Source organism: Sphaerodactylus townsendi, linkage group LG03, assembly GCF_021028975.2.
Source record: "Sphaerodactylus townsendi isolate TG3544 linkage group LG03, MPM_Stown_v2.3, whole genome shotgun sequence".
NCBI classification, from domain to species: domain Eukaryota; kingdom Metazoa; phylum Chordata; class Lepidosauria; order Squamata; family Sphaerodactylidae; genus Sphaerodactylus; species Sphaerodactylus townsendi.
In genome coordinates this window covers 36,160,584-36,174,073 of record NC_059427.1, presented here as the reverse complement: position 1 = coordinate 36,174,073, position 13,490 = coordinate 36,160,584, and the positions used below count along the sequence as shown (strand labels likewise).

The following is a 13,490-nucleotide window of genomic DNA, read 5'->3' as shown; positions in this document are numbered from 1 at the left end:
CCTATCATGTGTCGATTAATAAAACAATTATCATTCTGTTTAGATTTTCTGGAGCGTTTATAATAATATCCCTCCTGTGACAAATCTGCCTCTCAGATGTAGTTATCATTTAATGCGTGGAGAAAGACGACCGTTGTGGTATGTATAATCTCACCCTTATTGTAACCTGCTTTGAACACCGAGTGTCATTTTTGAAATAAAAGGAGGAAGCCCAGCTTTCATTTTTCTACGATGTTCAGTAAATACTAGAATACGTACAATGACCTGCATTTTAACATTCCAAGTAGCCCCATTTACTCAGAAGTTTGTGTTATGAAATAAGATCTTGTCCATTGCATATGTCTGAATGAAAGCAAGCTTTGCAGAATTGGATCAATCTGCGTAAAACCTCTTTGATGATCAAATTTTATTGTTGGGTATTGTACCGGTCGCAAGGCCAGTTTTAAGTGAACTGTTTAACTGCTTCTTGTCAGTCAGCTGGAGGTTTTAGATATACAGTCCTGGAGTAACTAGAGTCCTCATGATGCAACTCACTTTTGAAAAGTAGCTTGTGATAAGACTTTTGGATTCTGGTGTGCAGAATATTAAATCATATGGGGAACTCACAATATCTGGGATGTACCTAAAGTAATTCTTTAGATATTGGCAGGTGTATTTACAAGAATGATACAATAGAATAAAAACAGTGACAGCAAGTGAAACATTCTCATTTGGATTGATCTTTTATTTACATTGAAACAGGATGGTGACAACCTGAATTATAATGGTTTATAATACTAAAAAAACTTTTTGTTTGAATCAATTGCTTATGTCATTAAATAAGTACAGTCTGGACCTTTCAACAAGTGTAAAAATTAGCAAAAAATTAGCAAAACCATCTGTTTTATCAGTCAAAATCCCCAAATGAGTTTTGCCAAGCCTAACTGTAACTGTGTTTGGTTCTATAATAAATAGACTCTGAGTAAATCCAGGAATTAAAAAAAAGGCACAACAACAAACATTTAGACTGGGTTAATAACAAAGGTGTTTTTTTTCTTGTCTCTCCACAAAAAAATGTACAGTATTACTTGCCATTGGTGAGGCAGCTCCAAGTTCTTTTACATCAGTATTCAGCATGTGATCAAAGTATGCTGTTTGAACACTGAAATCCTTAGAGCCCTATCCAAAGCGGGGGTGGGGGTGGGGCAAAAGGGCCTGTGGAAGTGGTGTGCCCTCATGTCGGCGCTTTTGCTCTCCCCAGGGCACTTACCCCAGCAGCAAGGTGAAATCGCTAGTGTGCTGCCTCCCCTGGTGATGGGATGCGGTGCAGGACGCTGTACAAACATCCCAGCGCCCCTACCACTGCCGGCAGTGCAGCGGGGGAGGTCCAGGGGTGTGGCTGGGAAGGAGGATTAGCTGACTTCCTCATAGCCATTCACCAGGTTACATCAGTGGTGGGAAATTCAGACTTATACGACCTTTTTGGGTCATGTAAGTCTATTCAGTACCATAGGGGCTTTTATTCAGCCCTATAGAGACTTCTTGGGGGCAGAAAGGCTGTTTAGCCTAATATTTTGCCATGTTTGCCTAATATTTCACAGCATTTACTGGTTTCTCTTATATACAATCAAACAATCTTATGAGAAGTGTTATAATGCCAGTGCAATAAACAAGACAATTTTTTTATGAATTGTGTTGTGCATTACATGTTCTGAGTGTGTATAAAGTATTGTCAAGATGCAACTGACTTACAGTGACCCTAGCAAGGGGCTTTCATGGCAAGTGAGAAGCAGAGGTGGTTTGCCATTGCCTTCCACTGCTGAGTCTTCCTTGGTGGTCTCCCTTCCAAGGACTGACCCTGCTTAGCTTCCAAGATCAGACTATATACTATGCCACCTTCCCTTCATTTGCCATATATATATGAATAACAGACTATTAATAGTAAATAAATGTTCTACATAAATGACAAATTAATAATATTCTTATATTTACTGTTCATGAAAGGGGGAAGAGCACTTGCTTATGAGAATTCCTCCGCCCCCAAAGGTCATAACATATGGGGGGAAATGATCATATACGTCAAGGCTTGGGAAGTTCTTTACCAGAGAGCTGTACTAGAATTCTCTGGTAAATGTGTTAAGCCTGATCTCACCATGGAAGTGAACATCTCTAGAGTCAGAGGAGACCTCAGAAGCCATCTATTCCAACCCCCTGCTCAGTGATGGAAATCCAAAGATGGATCATGCCCAACAAAGAATGGCCTGATTTTATTTGAAGACCTTCACATCCATAGTAGATGGTTTGCATAACCTCATCTACTATTTGTGTCAGACACCACCTGTGCTTATGTGGTGGGATGATATCCCATCATGGCATAGGTAAGTCTTGATGCTAAAGGCAGGCAGACCTAGGATCAAGTTGAGCTTTCCAGCCTGCATCCACACTTTATTTGTGGAAAGGAAAGAGGTTGAACAAGTGCCCATGGCTCGTGCCACTTCCGAATTCTTGGAATAGTTTTCAGGGGTTGATTCCTTCTCCTTTCTGCATTTGTTCACCATGAGCTGATTTCTGTAACAAGCAGATAAGGTCTTTCAGGATGTCAGATGGAAAAGAGATTGTATTTGACAATTGCATTTCAAAGAAACCAAGTTTTGTAGTCTGTTCCTCAAAATGATGCGTGTTACTTTTGAAGACTCTTAAAACAAAGGTGCTCCACGCTTGCCTTTTGATGCAGGAAATGGATAGTTTAGATGTCATAGCTTTGTAGTAATTATTTTAATAGTAGCCACAGTCCCTCATACAAGTACTCCTTCCTTTATCCTACTCATCCAGTGTGGCTAATATTCATATTATAGTTTGATATTTGCAGTTGAGGAATTCACAAATTGCGCTCTTATGAAACTGAATTTATGGCTCAGATCCAGAGTACTGGAGCCAGAACCCCATGCCCTCTCAAAAGCCACCCCATAAGTCTGGGTCATTAGAATGAAATGCTTTAGAATGAAATATGGAGGCTGCAGTTGGAATGAGAAATTGAACTCTCAATCCCGTTCCACAGAGTTTTCAATGTGTAAAATAAATTCTTGCTTTTGTTGCCATTAAAGAGTAAGCATTATTGAAAACACCCAGTCCTTTAAGAGACAGTCTGTTTGGAAACTATCAGCAATCTGTTCTGGTTCAGATTTATAGCTCAAAGTGCTGGAGAATTAGGAAGGGGAAGAAACTACTTCTAAACTTTTGTTTCTGTATGTGTTAAAGCAAAAGTTTCTGGGAGTCCTTTTGCTAAGTTAGTTGTGGCAGTAGAATTTATATCGCTATAAAATAATTATTACATTCTGATGTGGGGTTATGTAAATCATTGTATTGATTTTTGTAGAAATATAATTAATTCCCCCAGCTGGGGAACATAATTGAAAAAGTGTACTGTGCTCACATTGGAGATCCAGTGATTCAAATGTCTAGAGAAAAGAAATTTTCAGAATAAAGTAAAAAATTTCATACAAGAACTATGTATGATTACACATTAGTGTGCAGCTGAATGTCTATGCCACATATTATATTAGGCATGATTATATTTTTTTCTTAAGAAAATACCATTTTCTGAGACTGATAAAAATATTTACGTTCTGACCATGTTATATCTAGAGAGTGGGTCAGGAAATCTATTTTAATTTTCCCTCCCCTGCTTTGGGAATAAATTCTACAATTAATGTATCTGAATACCTTTATTACATTTGCACGTTCTATTCAATGTAGGTCCATTTGCTTCTTTTGAACTTTCAATTCTGTAATTCAGTTCTGTTAATTTTAGGTCAGGGGTTAAGAAGAAAGGTGGTAGTTAAGGAGAATAGATTTGCCAGGGCATGAAACCAGAAGAGTAAAGATCTGCAGATAGTATTCAGCACTTCAGTAGCACTTCTAAGGCCAGACACCCCCCCTTCCCCCCACAAACAAATAGTAAACCCACTCAGATCTTCCCTGTTTCCTAAGCTTTTAGCAGAAATGGTACCTTCAGCTTTGTTCCAAAAAGCATAGGGCCTTTACATTTGTTTCTTTGTATCTTTATCTGAATAAAAGAGGATTTTACTTCAGGTGCTAAATTACATACTAAAAAGGTAAAGGCAGTCCCCTGTCAAGCATCAGATCATTACTGATCCTTGGGGTGACATCACATCAAGACGTTTACTAGGCAGAGTGTATTTACAGGGTGGTTTGGCCTTGCCTTCTCCAGTCATCTACACTTTAGCCCCAGCAAGCTGTGTACTTATTTTACTGACCTTGAAAGGATGGAAGGCTGAGTCTACCTTGAGCCGCTACCTGAAACCAATTTCCTCAGGATCAAACTCAGGTAGTGAGCTGAGCTTTTGAGCGCTGTACTGCAGCTTACCACTCTGTGCTGCTACATATCACATGTTAGAAGCCATAATATTTAATTCAGGGCCCTCAATTATAGTCATACAGATTTATAGCACTCCTGCATGAGTGTTTGTTTGTGTACTTTCCCTCATTTCTTTTATTTTCTGTACAGGGAAAAAGTTCCAAGCTATAAAAATATATGGAAATATTTTGGAAGGGATAACAATGAATGTGGGAAATTTCTTTACGCAGAAGTCTGAAGTGTGGGGCTAACGTTGTGACATTTTGTTTAGTCTTCTGTAGCCTGTCGCAGCGGTTGGCAGCTACCGCAGTAATACGATCTGTTCACCAAGGGGGGAAAGGGAGGCAGCTCCTGACTCATGCCATTTCTGAAGTCTGAAAAGAAAAGGCTTTCTCTCTGGCCCTGGCTGGATGTTTATTTCTGAACCTGCTCCACAGAAGAGTGCGGAGTTTTATAGTGATGTGGGAGAAACAGGAAGCAAGTCATAGGCCTGCCCTTTGCCCTCCTCCTAGGCTTACCAGATTTGCAGTAGTTTTAAAAAAACAAAAAGAAGAACAGCTCTTCTGAACCCCAGCACCATCCTTTTACTGGGAATTAGACTCAACCTGGTTTCTCCCCCTCTCCTCTTCCCAACTGATAGGTTTGCCTTTCCATCATGCTAAGAATATTAATTATTCTTTATATAGTACCATCAGAGTGCATTTTTACAGGGAACTGACACACCCAACTGTGTGTCACACCCATCAAAGGTCTGAGTCTCTCAGACCTCGCATAATGTAATGAACAAGCAAAGTCCAGGCCAAAGTAACTGTTCTCAGTTCTTTATTGTGCTGGCAATCTTAGTCGGATACAAGCAATGCGAGGTCTGAGAGCAGCAGTGGCGTAGGAGGTTAAGAGCTCGTGTATCTAATCTGGAGGAACCGGGTTTGATTCCCTGCTCTGCTGCCTGAGCTGTGGAGGCTTATCTGGGGAATTCAGATTAGCTTGTACACTCCTACACATGTCAGCTGGGTGACCTTGGGATAGTCACAGCTTCTTGGAGCTCTCTCAGCCCCACCCACCTCACAGGGTGTTTGTTGTGAGGGAGGAAGGGCAAGGAGATTGTAAGCCCCTTTGAGTCTCCTGCAGGAGAGAAAGGGGGGATATAAATCCAAACTCTTCTTCTTCTTCTCAGACCTTTGATTTTAGATTTTACACAGTGGCACATCACATTCCCGCCAAACCAGAATAAACAAAGCCAATACTCAAAGCAATACAGAATAAACAAAGCATAGTTTCACACAGATAACCTACAAGCAAAAATCCCCATCCCAGGCAGAAAGCCAGAAGCAGTCGGCAGCCACCTCTCAAGGACAGAACACACACTCGCCACATCCTGACATAACCTAATCAGTCTGCTGCTGGCTTCTTACGCTGGCTTAGGCCTTCAGGTGGCTAGCAGACCTTCAGGTGGATAGTCAGTCGATAGCAGAAGAGCAAAATTTAAGTATAGTAGCACCTGAAAGACCAATAGTTCAAACTTTCAAGAATTAAAGTTCCTGACAAGGGTACCTTTAACTCTTTCACGCTTATACCCTGGAAATTTTGTTGGTCTCTTAAGTTGTTTCTGGACTCAAAATTTGCTCACTAGGCCTTGGTACCCACTTCTGAGCCTCTCTTTGGAGCCACGAGGGTTAAAAAATAGATTTAATTTTTTTTTCCCAGTTGAACACAGAGGTTGGCATCCTATGGCGTAATGTTCTTCAAATTTTTGTTCAGTGTAGTGCTGTCTTCCTCTGGCGCTATCTATCTATCTATCTATCTATCTATCTATCTATCTATCTATCTATCTATCTATCTATCTATCTATCTATCTATCTATCTATCTATCTATCTATCTATCTATCTATCTATCATCTATCTATCTATCATCTATCTATTTATTTATTTATACCCCACCTTCCTCCCCAATGGGGGCCTAAAGTGGCTTCCATTTTCTTCTCTCCTCAGTTTTGTCCTCATAACAACCTCGTGAGGTAGGTTAGGCTGAGGGTGACTGGCCTAAGGTCACCCAGCAACCTTCCATGATCCTAGACCTAGACTGACCCTCTAACCAGCACAGAATACTGGCTGCCTGACTAGCACTTCTGTGGGCAGAAAGCTCCTTGAAAAGTATTGATCTTGTGCATGTGGAAGTCACAGCAGCAGCATAAGTAAAGTGCTGCAGTGGAGGAAATCTTTTGCAGCAGCCAAAGAAAACGCTAGGGGAATGATTCCATAGGATCCAAGCTTAAAGTTTTAGGATGCAGAATTCTGTTCAGAGAACCAGTTTCTCCACTTGCACAAAATTATTGAAAACCTGCAGCCTTACAGAGTTATTTATATTATTAATATGAACACTTGAGTAATGATGGTTTCTTTTCCTCTGTACAAATCAGGGAAGAGGAAAGCAATGCCAAAGGAGGCGTGTGGAAAATGAAGGTCCCCAAAGACAGTACGGTATGGTGTACTTCACATTGTCTGGTCATTCTTAATCAGATTCTGTTGTGTGGAGGGGTGTGTGTTGATTTTTTTAACTTGCACTCACACTTTTAGCCATGTTACCTTGTATACTGGCTGTTGTGGGTTTTCTGAGCTGTGTAGCCGTGGTCTGGTTGTTTTTGCTGCTAACGTTTCACCCACATCTACAACTGGCATCTTCAAAGGCATGTCACAGTTAGATGTGTTTCTCTCTGTGGCACAGCGTGAAGTGCCTCTGAAGATGCTAGCCATAGATGCTGGGAAAATGTTAGGAGCAAAAATGACCAGACCACATCCACAACAGCAAGTTGATTCTGGCCATGAACGCCCTTGACCTTATATATAGTTGTCTACATACTCCTTCAGAAGTATGGTTGGATCCAAAGTAGTTCTTGTGTAAGCAAAAGGCGCTTCCGCAGCAGTAATACGCTACCTGATCCTATCCCATTTCCAAAAGTCCTCTGACCCTCAGGAATTACTTTGGGGGTGGGGGGAGTTGCAGAATCAGAAATAGGTCATGGGGGAAGAGCCATTCTGCTTGTGCTTCTTTGAATCCCAAAAACTTTATTTGACAAAGCAAGAAAATGTGTTTTGCCACAGGTGGCACAGAACATTCTGATCTTTGCCTTGAATGGCCTTCAACAGCGTGCTGTTTTTAAATGACATCACTTTCCATCCATCTTGTCATTTCATGCTTAACAGCCCCTAATTTTTCAAAATAAACAATTGCTGCTTTGGAGTTTGTTTGGGACACGCAGGGGCAGGGGGTATGCTGCTTTTGTCAACTTTGCTGGGTTTTACAGTCACTACAGAAGAGAATTGGCACAACCACCGCTACTTTGAGGTCCTGACTTGTGTCATTGACTTGAGTTCTAATCTGCCCTGACTTGTGTCATTGACTTGAGTTCAAATCAGGGCTTGCACAGGGAAACATTAATTCAAGTCCAAATTATCTGTGATCATCTCCTCATCTTAATCCTAATTTGTTTGCTTTGATTTTAAAAAAAATTATTACGGCTTTTTAGAACACACATAAAGCCACATCTAAAATGTCCTAAGGCCTCAATACAAACAACAAAAAAGGACTTCCAGATTCTTCTGAGCCGAATTTAGTTATCCTTAAAGTTTACCACTTGCTGTTCAGTTACAGTCAAATAAAACATTACATCTTAAATGCTGTCCGTCAAAAGATTCACACCTTTATCTATCTACATCCCCTAATCGGCTGTTCTCAAAATCACAAATTGTTGATTTGGGTTTTTTCTGCCTTGCATAAAGAGTCCATCAAAGGTTTCCACTTATCAGTGAATTTAGATAGATTCTTTTCCATAATCAACAGAGTAAATGTTGCTATTTCTGTCAGTTAATTCCTGGTGAATCTTTAGGGAAAGGAAGCCATAGAGCTGGAGGGTAATCCTCAAAATAGCCCTCTGCATGGCACTGCAGTACAGACTTGGGGCATAACTGTAAACAGGATGCTGCTGTTCTTCTTTGTGGTCATACTAGATAGTAATTACATATGTATGATGGGCCAAAAACATTTTGATAATCACTAGCATGTTGTGTTGAGTCTGGGAAGTTACAGGGAAGCTATATAGGATGTTTAAGCAGACAGGGGGTCACTGATGATATTCATTACACAAGAAGAGCCCCATTGGATCACACCATTGGCCCATCTAATCCTAATGTGCTGTTTCCCACAGTGGCTGACCAGAGGTCCCAAAAGGCCCATAAGCAGGGGCACAGAGATCAAAGCCTTGTCCCTTTATTGTTGTCCTCCATAATCTGACATTAAGAGGTATGCTACCTCTGAATATGGAATTTACATGTAGCTGTCAAGGGTTTTGATTTACCCATTCTTTACCAATTTTTCTTTACCAATTTAACCCATTTTTTACCAATTTAACCCATTTTTTAAACCAAATTTTACTAATTTAACCCTTCTCAAGCCCACTATGGTAGCAACAGTGAGTTCTATAAATCAGTATGCCTTGTGCACCATGATTCAGAGAAGATGACAAAGGAATAAAGGGAACACAGTCCCCACCCCCAATGTTGGGTGGATCATGTCATGAATGGAACTCTGAGGCAAAACCGGGCAGGAAGTTTTACTGAAATGGGTTGAAAATGCTTCATGACCTCACCATCCCTGTGCCTCCACAGCTTACTTTTCAGAGGCAGCCCTGATAGGACATCTGAGACAATTTCTCCAACTGCACTGCGTACGGGGAGGATGTTGGGAAAGAGTACGATACTAAGGCAGGAACCCCCATCATAGTACTCACCAACACCTTTTCTTGTTCTCACCAACTGTTTTTAGAAGCAGGTGGGGCCAAATTGGGCTTTTCGCCAAGTAAGGCTTCTGATTGAGATTTGATTGGGTATACAGATTTTTTAAAAATATTGTTTTGATAGGACCTGCACTGTGTTACGGAAGTTGAGCTGTGGCCATCATTTTGTGGCTGGCTCCACCTCTTGCGGCAGACATTTTGCTGCTGCGCCCAGCATGCTGTGTCAGAATTCCAAATGTGCCTGCAGGATCAAAAAGGTTGGGGACCTCCTCCTTGTCTGAGGCTGCCTAATTCTGTGCCTGTACTGGGACTTACATCAGTGCAGCACTGATGTATCTTCACAGTAGGTATTAGTTTCCTGAACAAGTCAAAGCCAGGGTTTAGCATTGTTCCCTAAATCCATTTTTGTTCTCATTACAGTGAGCTTACTCTTTTCTGAATTTGACTCAAAATTGTTATCTACAGAAACAAAACAGGAAGGAGTTCAGTAGATAATTGAGGAGGAAAAAGTTGACAAATGCAGAAAAGATTGCCTTTTGCCATTTTCTAATAGCATGTTTGTAACAAATGTTGGACATGTTCATATTCCAAATGTTGATGTTCTTATTGCAATTAATGTGAAGTTTATAATAGCGCAGTGTTCATTATGCTGGCTACATGCCCAATCTCGAATTTAACAAAATCTAAATATGTTTTGTTTTGTTAGTCTGCAGTCTGGAAAGAGTTATTGTTAGCAACGATTGGGGAACAGTTTGCAGACCGCTGTGCAGGAGGTAAGAAATTGCTTTTCCCCTGCTTGCTTTTATTTTGAATGCTTCTTGCACAATACAACATTAAGACAGAAAAGTTTTGACAAACACCATCATCAAATGCAAATCAAAATACTCAAAATATGTCCAAGTGAAATGTCTCTTCAGCTTTAGCCCATTCTTTCAGATTTTGTCCAAAGAACTTCTATGACTCAAGGAACACAGATTGCTTTCACATGTGTTGGGTAATGCACTTTCAATGCATTTCAATGCACTTTAATGATTGTAATCAGCTTGCAGACTGTGAGTAAAGTGCACTGAAAGTGCATTATCCAATGCATGTGAAAGCTGTTGTAATTCACTGATCTTTGCCAAAGAAGGGTTTAAATGCTTTAGCTAGCCAGACTCTTATCAGATCTAGCCATAGTTTGTTTTGTACTGTTTCATATATTCAGGAGCAGATGATGTTTTGGATCTTAAAAGCTATTTTCATTCAAAATATTTTCTTTCAAAATAGACTCATAGAGGCGGGGGTGGGGGGAGGGAGAAAAATGAATGGGCTACGCTTTTCATGGCTAGGCTGCAGTGGACTGCACACTTTGCCTGGGTCTAAGCTTGGTGAATTCAGCAACACTTGCTACTAGATAAGCATACCTACGGCCAGGCTGCATATCTACAGTACAATCACTGCCATATCAAATGCTGAGCTAAGACCCAGAAGCAGGTTTTCTCTGCCTTCCTCTGTACTCCTTGTTCCTCCCTCCCAATCCTCACTTAACCCTCCTATGCCTTAGGGTACTGGGGGGGGGGGGGGGGCTGCAGAAGGAAGAGGAATTGCCCCCTCATTCCTGTGCAAGAAGAGCAGGCTTGGTTTGGAGGCCCCATTGTGTGTACTGAAGGCTTTAGGATTGCCAACCTCCAGGTGGTGGCTGGTGACCCACTATTACAATTAATCTCCAAGCAACAGAGATCAGTCATCTGGGGAAAATGGGGGGCTAAGAAGATGGATGCTATGCTTGTGCTCATTGCATTCTGTCAACTTGACCTACCTTGCAGGATTCTGGTGAAGATGGAATTGGAAAGTTTAAAATGTTATAAACCACTTTGAGTCCCTATTGAGTAAGATGTGGGACAGATAAAGTCCATGCCTGACTTTTTAACAGGCATCCTATGCTTCTACTCAAAACTGGGACAAAATTTTTGACATGCAAACTCTAGCTGATGCTACAGCTTCTTCTACAGTCCTTTAGCAAATATATTCTTGATTCCACTGGTCATCTCTCTTGCTGTTAATAGCCTGCAGGTTAATAGCACTTCATCTCTAATTCAGCCACTGTGGAGTATGAGTGCTGTAAACTGTTAGCTCAGGTAGAAGGTGGAAGATATCTGCCACACTTTCCCTTCAAGTTGTGAATCAACATGTCAGTATGGCCCTTTTACTATCCCCTTTGAAGGGAGCATGACATGTGTCTCACAGCCTGTGCTGGTGGCATACAGGATGAATCTGTTCCTTTAATCGGAGTCAGTCTTTTTAAACTGCCTTAGTCCATGTTAAGAATTAGTGTTGGAAAGAGAAAGGAAAAGAAAAGGACTGATTGTCACAGCAGCTCCAAAGTGAGGCTATGAATTTTTCTTTCCAGTTGGACAACACTGTACAGTAAGTTATAGGTTTGCTGCGAGAGCCTTATGAGTCACATTTTCTTGCCCTCCTTCAAATAATGAGGTGTCTCAGGACCCTCGCACCATTTTTCCCCATATGCAAGATGCCAGGTTCCATCCTTGGCAGCTCCTACTGAAAAAGTGTCTGGTAATTGGATTTGTCAAAATCCCTTCAGTCTATTCATCTAGAGTGATTTACTGTGCAAGAGAAAGTAAAAATTCTGTAGCCTGATATCTTGACCACCATTCACAAGTTTCCTACATTTATTTTTACACTTTCGTCACTTTGTGCCTTAAACCCAAGATCTTTCACATCACTCCTCTGAGGAGAGGTCACCTGTCTTCCCATTCATTTGATTATGCAATTCAGTAAGGCTGACCCCTGGAGTACTGTTTTGACTGATTAGTCTGTCTTGAGGAGGCCTGGAAAGGCCTATATTCAGGTCCAGGTAAAAGAGTACTGTTTTGACTGATTAGTATGTCTTGAGGAGGCCTGGAAAGGCCTATATTCACAAAAGAGTACTGTTTTGACTGATTAGTATGTCTTGAGGAGGCCTGGAAAGGCCTATATTCAGGTCCAGGTAATCTCATTATGTGTATTATAGTCTGTAAACTTTTGCTTGGTTGGGAAGGCAGTCCTCCATGATCTCTTCATCTGAGAACGTCACCACCACCTCCTTCACTCAATGAGCTTGTTAATCTCCCAGTGTGGGACTGCTGCACAGAAGACATAACAATGAAAACAGGATTGCGCTTACCTGTAACTGTTGTTCATCGAGTGGTCTTCTATGCAGGCACACATCCCTTCCTCCTGCCCACTGTGAACTCTCTGGAATCTTAGTTTCTTGGAGCCTCCGGTGGTGGAACAGAGAGTACTGAGGGAGTAGTGTCCCCCCTCTTGGTCATGTGATCATTTTGGCAGGAAAAAGTCAGAGGGAAGAGGGGCCCTCTTAGTCTACTAGAAAACTTTGGAAATATTTTCTGCAGCTGGCCTGTGCATATGCAGTCCCATTGTGTGCCTGTACAGAAGACTACTAGATGAACAACAGTTGCAAGTAAGTGCAGCCCTGTTTTCCTCTGAAGAAAATGGCAGGAGAGTAGATCTTATAGTATCACAGCCCCACTAAGCTCCTCCCTAAATTGTCCTCCCCAGACACTACCCCTAATTCTCACAGAGTCTTCCAAGCCAGAATTGGCAACCAATACTTGATGCATCTGTCACAAGTTGATTTCTAATGTAACAGGCATTGGGGAGGGAGTATTGCTCAGTGGCAGAGCACTTGCATGGCAGAAGATCCCAGGTTTAGTCTATGGCATTTTCAGTTCAAAGGATCATGTAGCAGGTGATGTGAAACCCTGGATAGCCACTGCCAGGCAAAGTAGACAATCCTGTCCCTCCTAGGCCCATGACTATTTTCTGTTTGCGAGCATTAGAAAGTGTAAGTCAGTCACCTCCTAAACATTCCTTGTGTATAATTATGCACATATACTGAACCCGTGGTGGTGAACCTTTGGCACTCCAGATGTTATGGACTACAATTCCCATCAGCCCCTTGGGGGTGGGGGGGGGGGGGGGTGGGGGGGGGGGGGGGTGGGGGGGGGGGGGGGTGGGGGGGGGGGGGGGTGGGGGGGGGGGGGGGTGGGGGGGGGGGGGGGTGGGGGGGGGGGGGGGTGGGGGGGGGGGGGGGTGGGGGGGGGGGGGGGTGGGGGGGGGGGGGGGTGGGGGGGGGGGGGGGTGGGGGGGGGGGGGGGTGGGGGGGGGGGGGGGTGGGGGGGGGGGGGGGTGGGGGGGGGGGGGGGTGGGGGGGGGGGGGGGTGGGGGGGGGGGGGGGTGGGGGGGGGGGGGGGTGGGGGGGGGGGGGGGTGGGGGGGGGGGGGGGTGGGGGGGGGGGGGGGTGGGGGGGGGGGGGGGTGGGGGGGGGGGGGGGTGGGGGG

The 13,490-nt window shown here is 42.9% G+C and overlaps 1 protein-coding gene across 1 annotated transcript in view; it reads left to right on the top strand.

Moving 5' to 3' along the window:
• EIF4E3 (eukaryotic translation initiation factor 4E family member 3) overlaps positions 1-9,958 on the top strand; it is a 28,711-nt gene extending 18,753 nt beyond the window's left edge. The window contains exons 3-5 of the mRNA XM_048487322.1: positions 44-138; positions 6,775-6,835; positions 9,854-9,958. Coding sequence (XP_048343279.1) covers positions 44-138; positions 6,775-6,835; positions 9,854-9,958 — 261 coding nt within the window. The remainder of the gene's footprint in view (positions 1-43; positions 139-6,774; positions 6,836-9,853) is intronic.
• Positions 9,959-13,490: the final 3,532 nt, after the last annotated feature.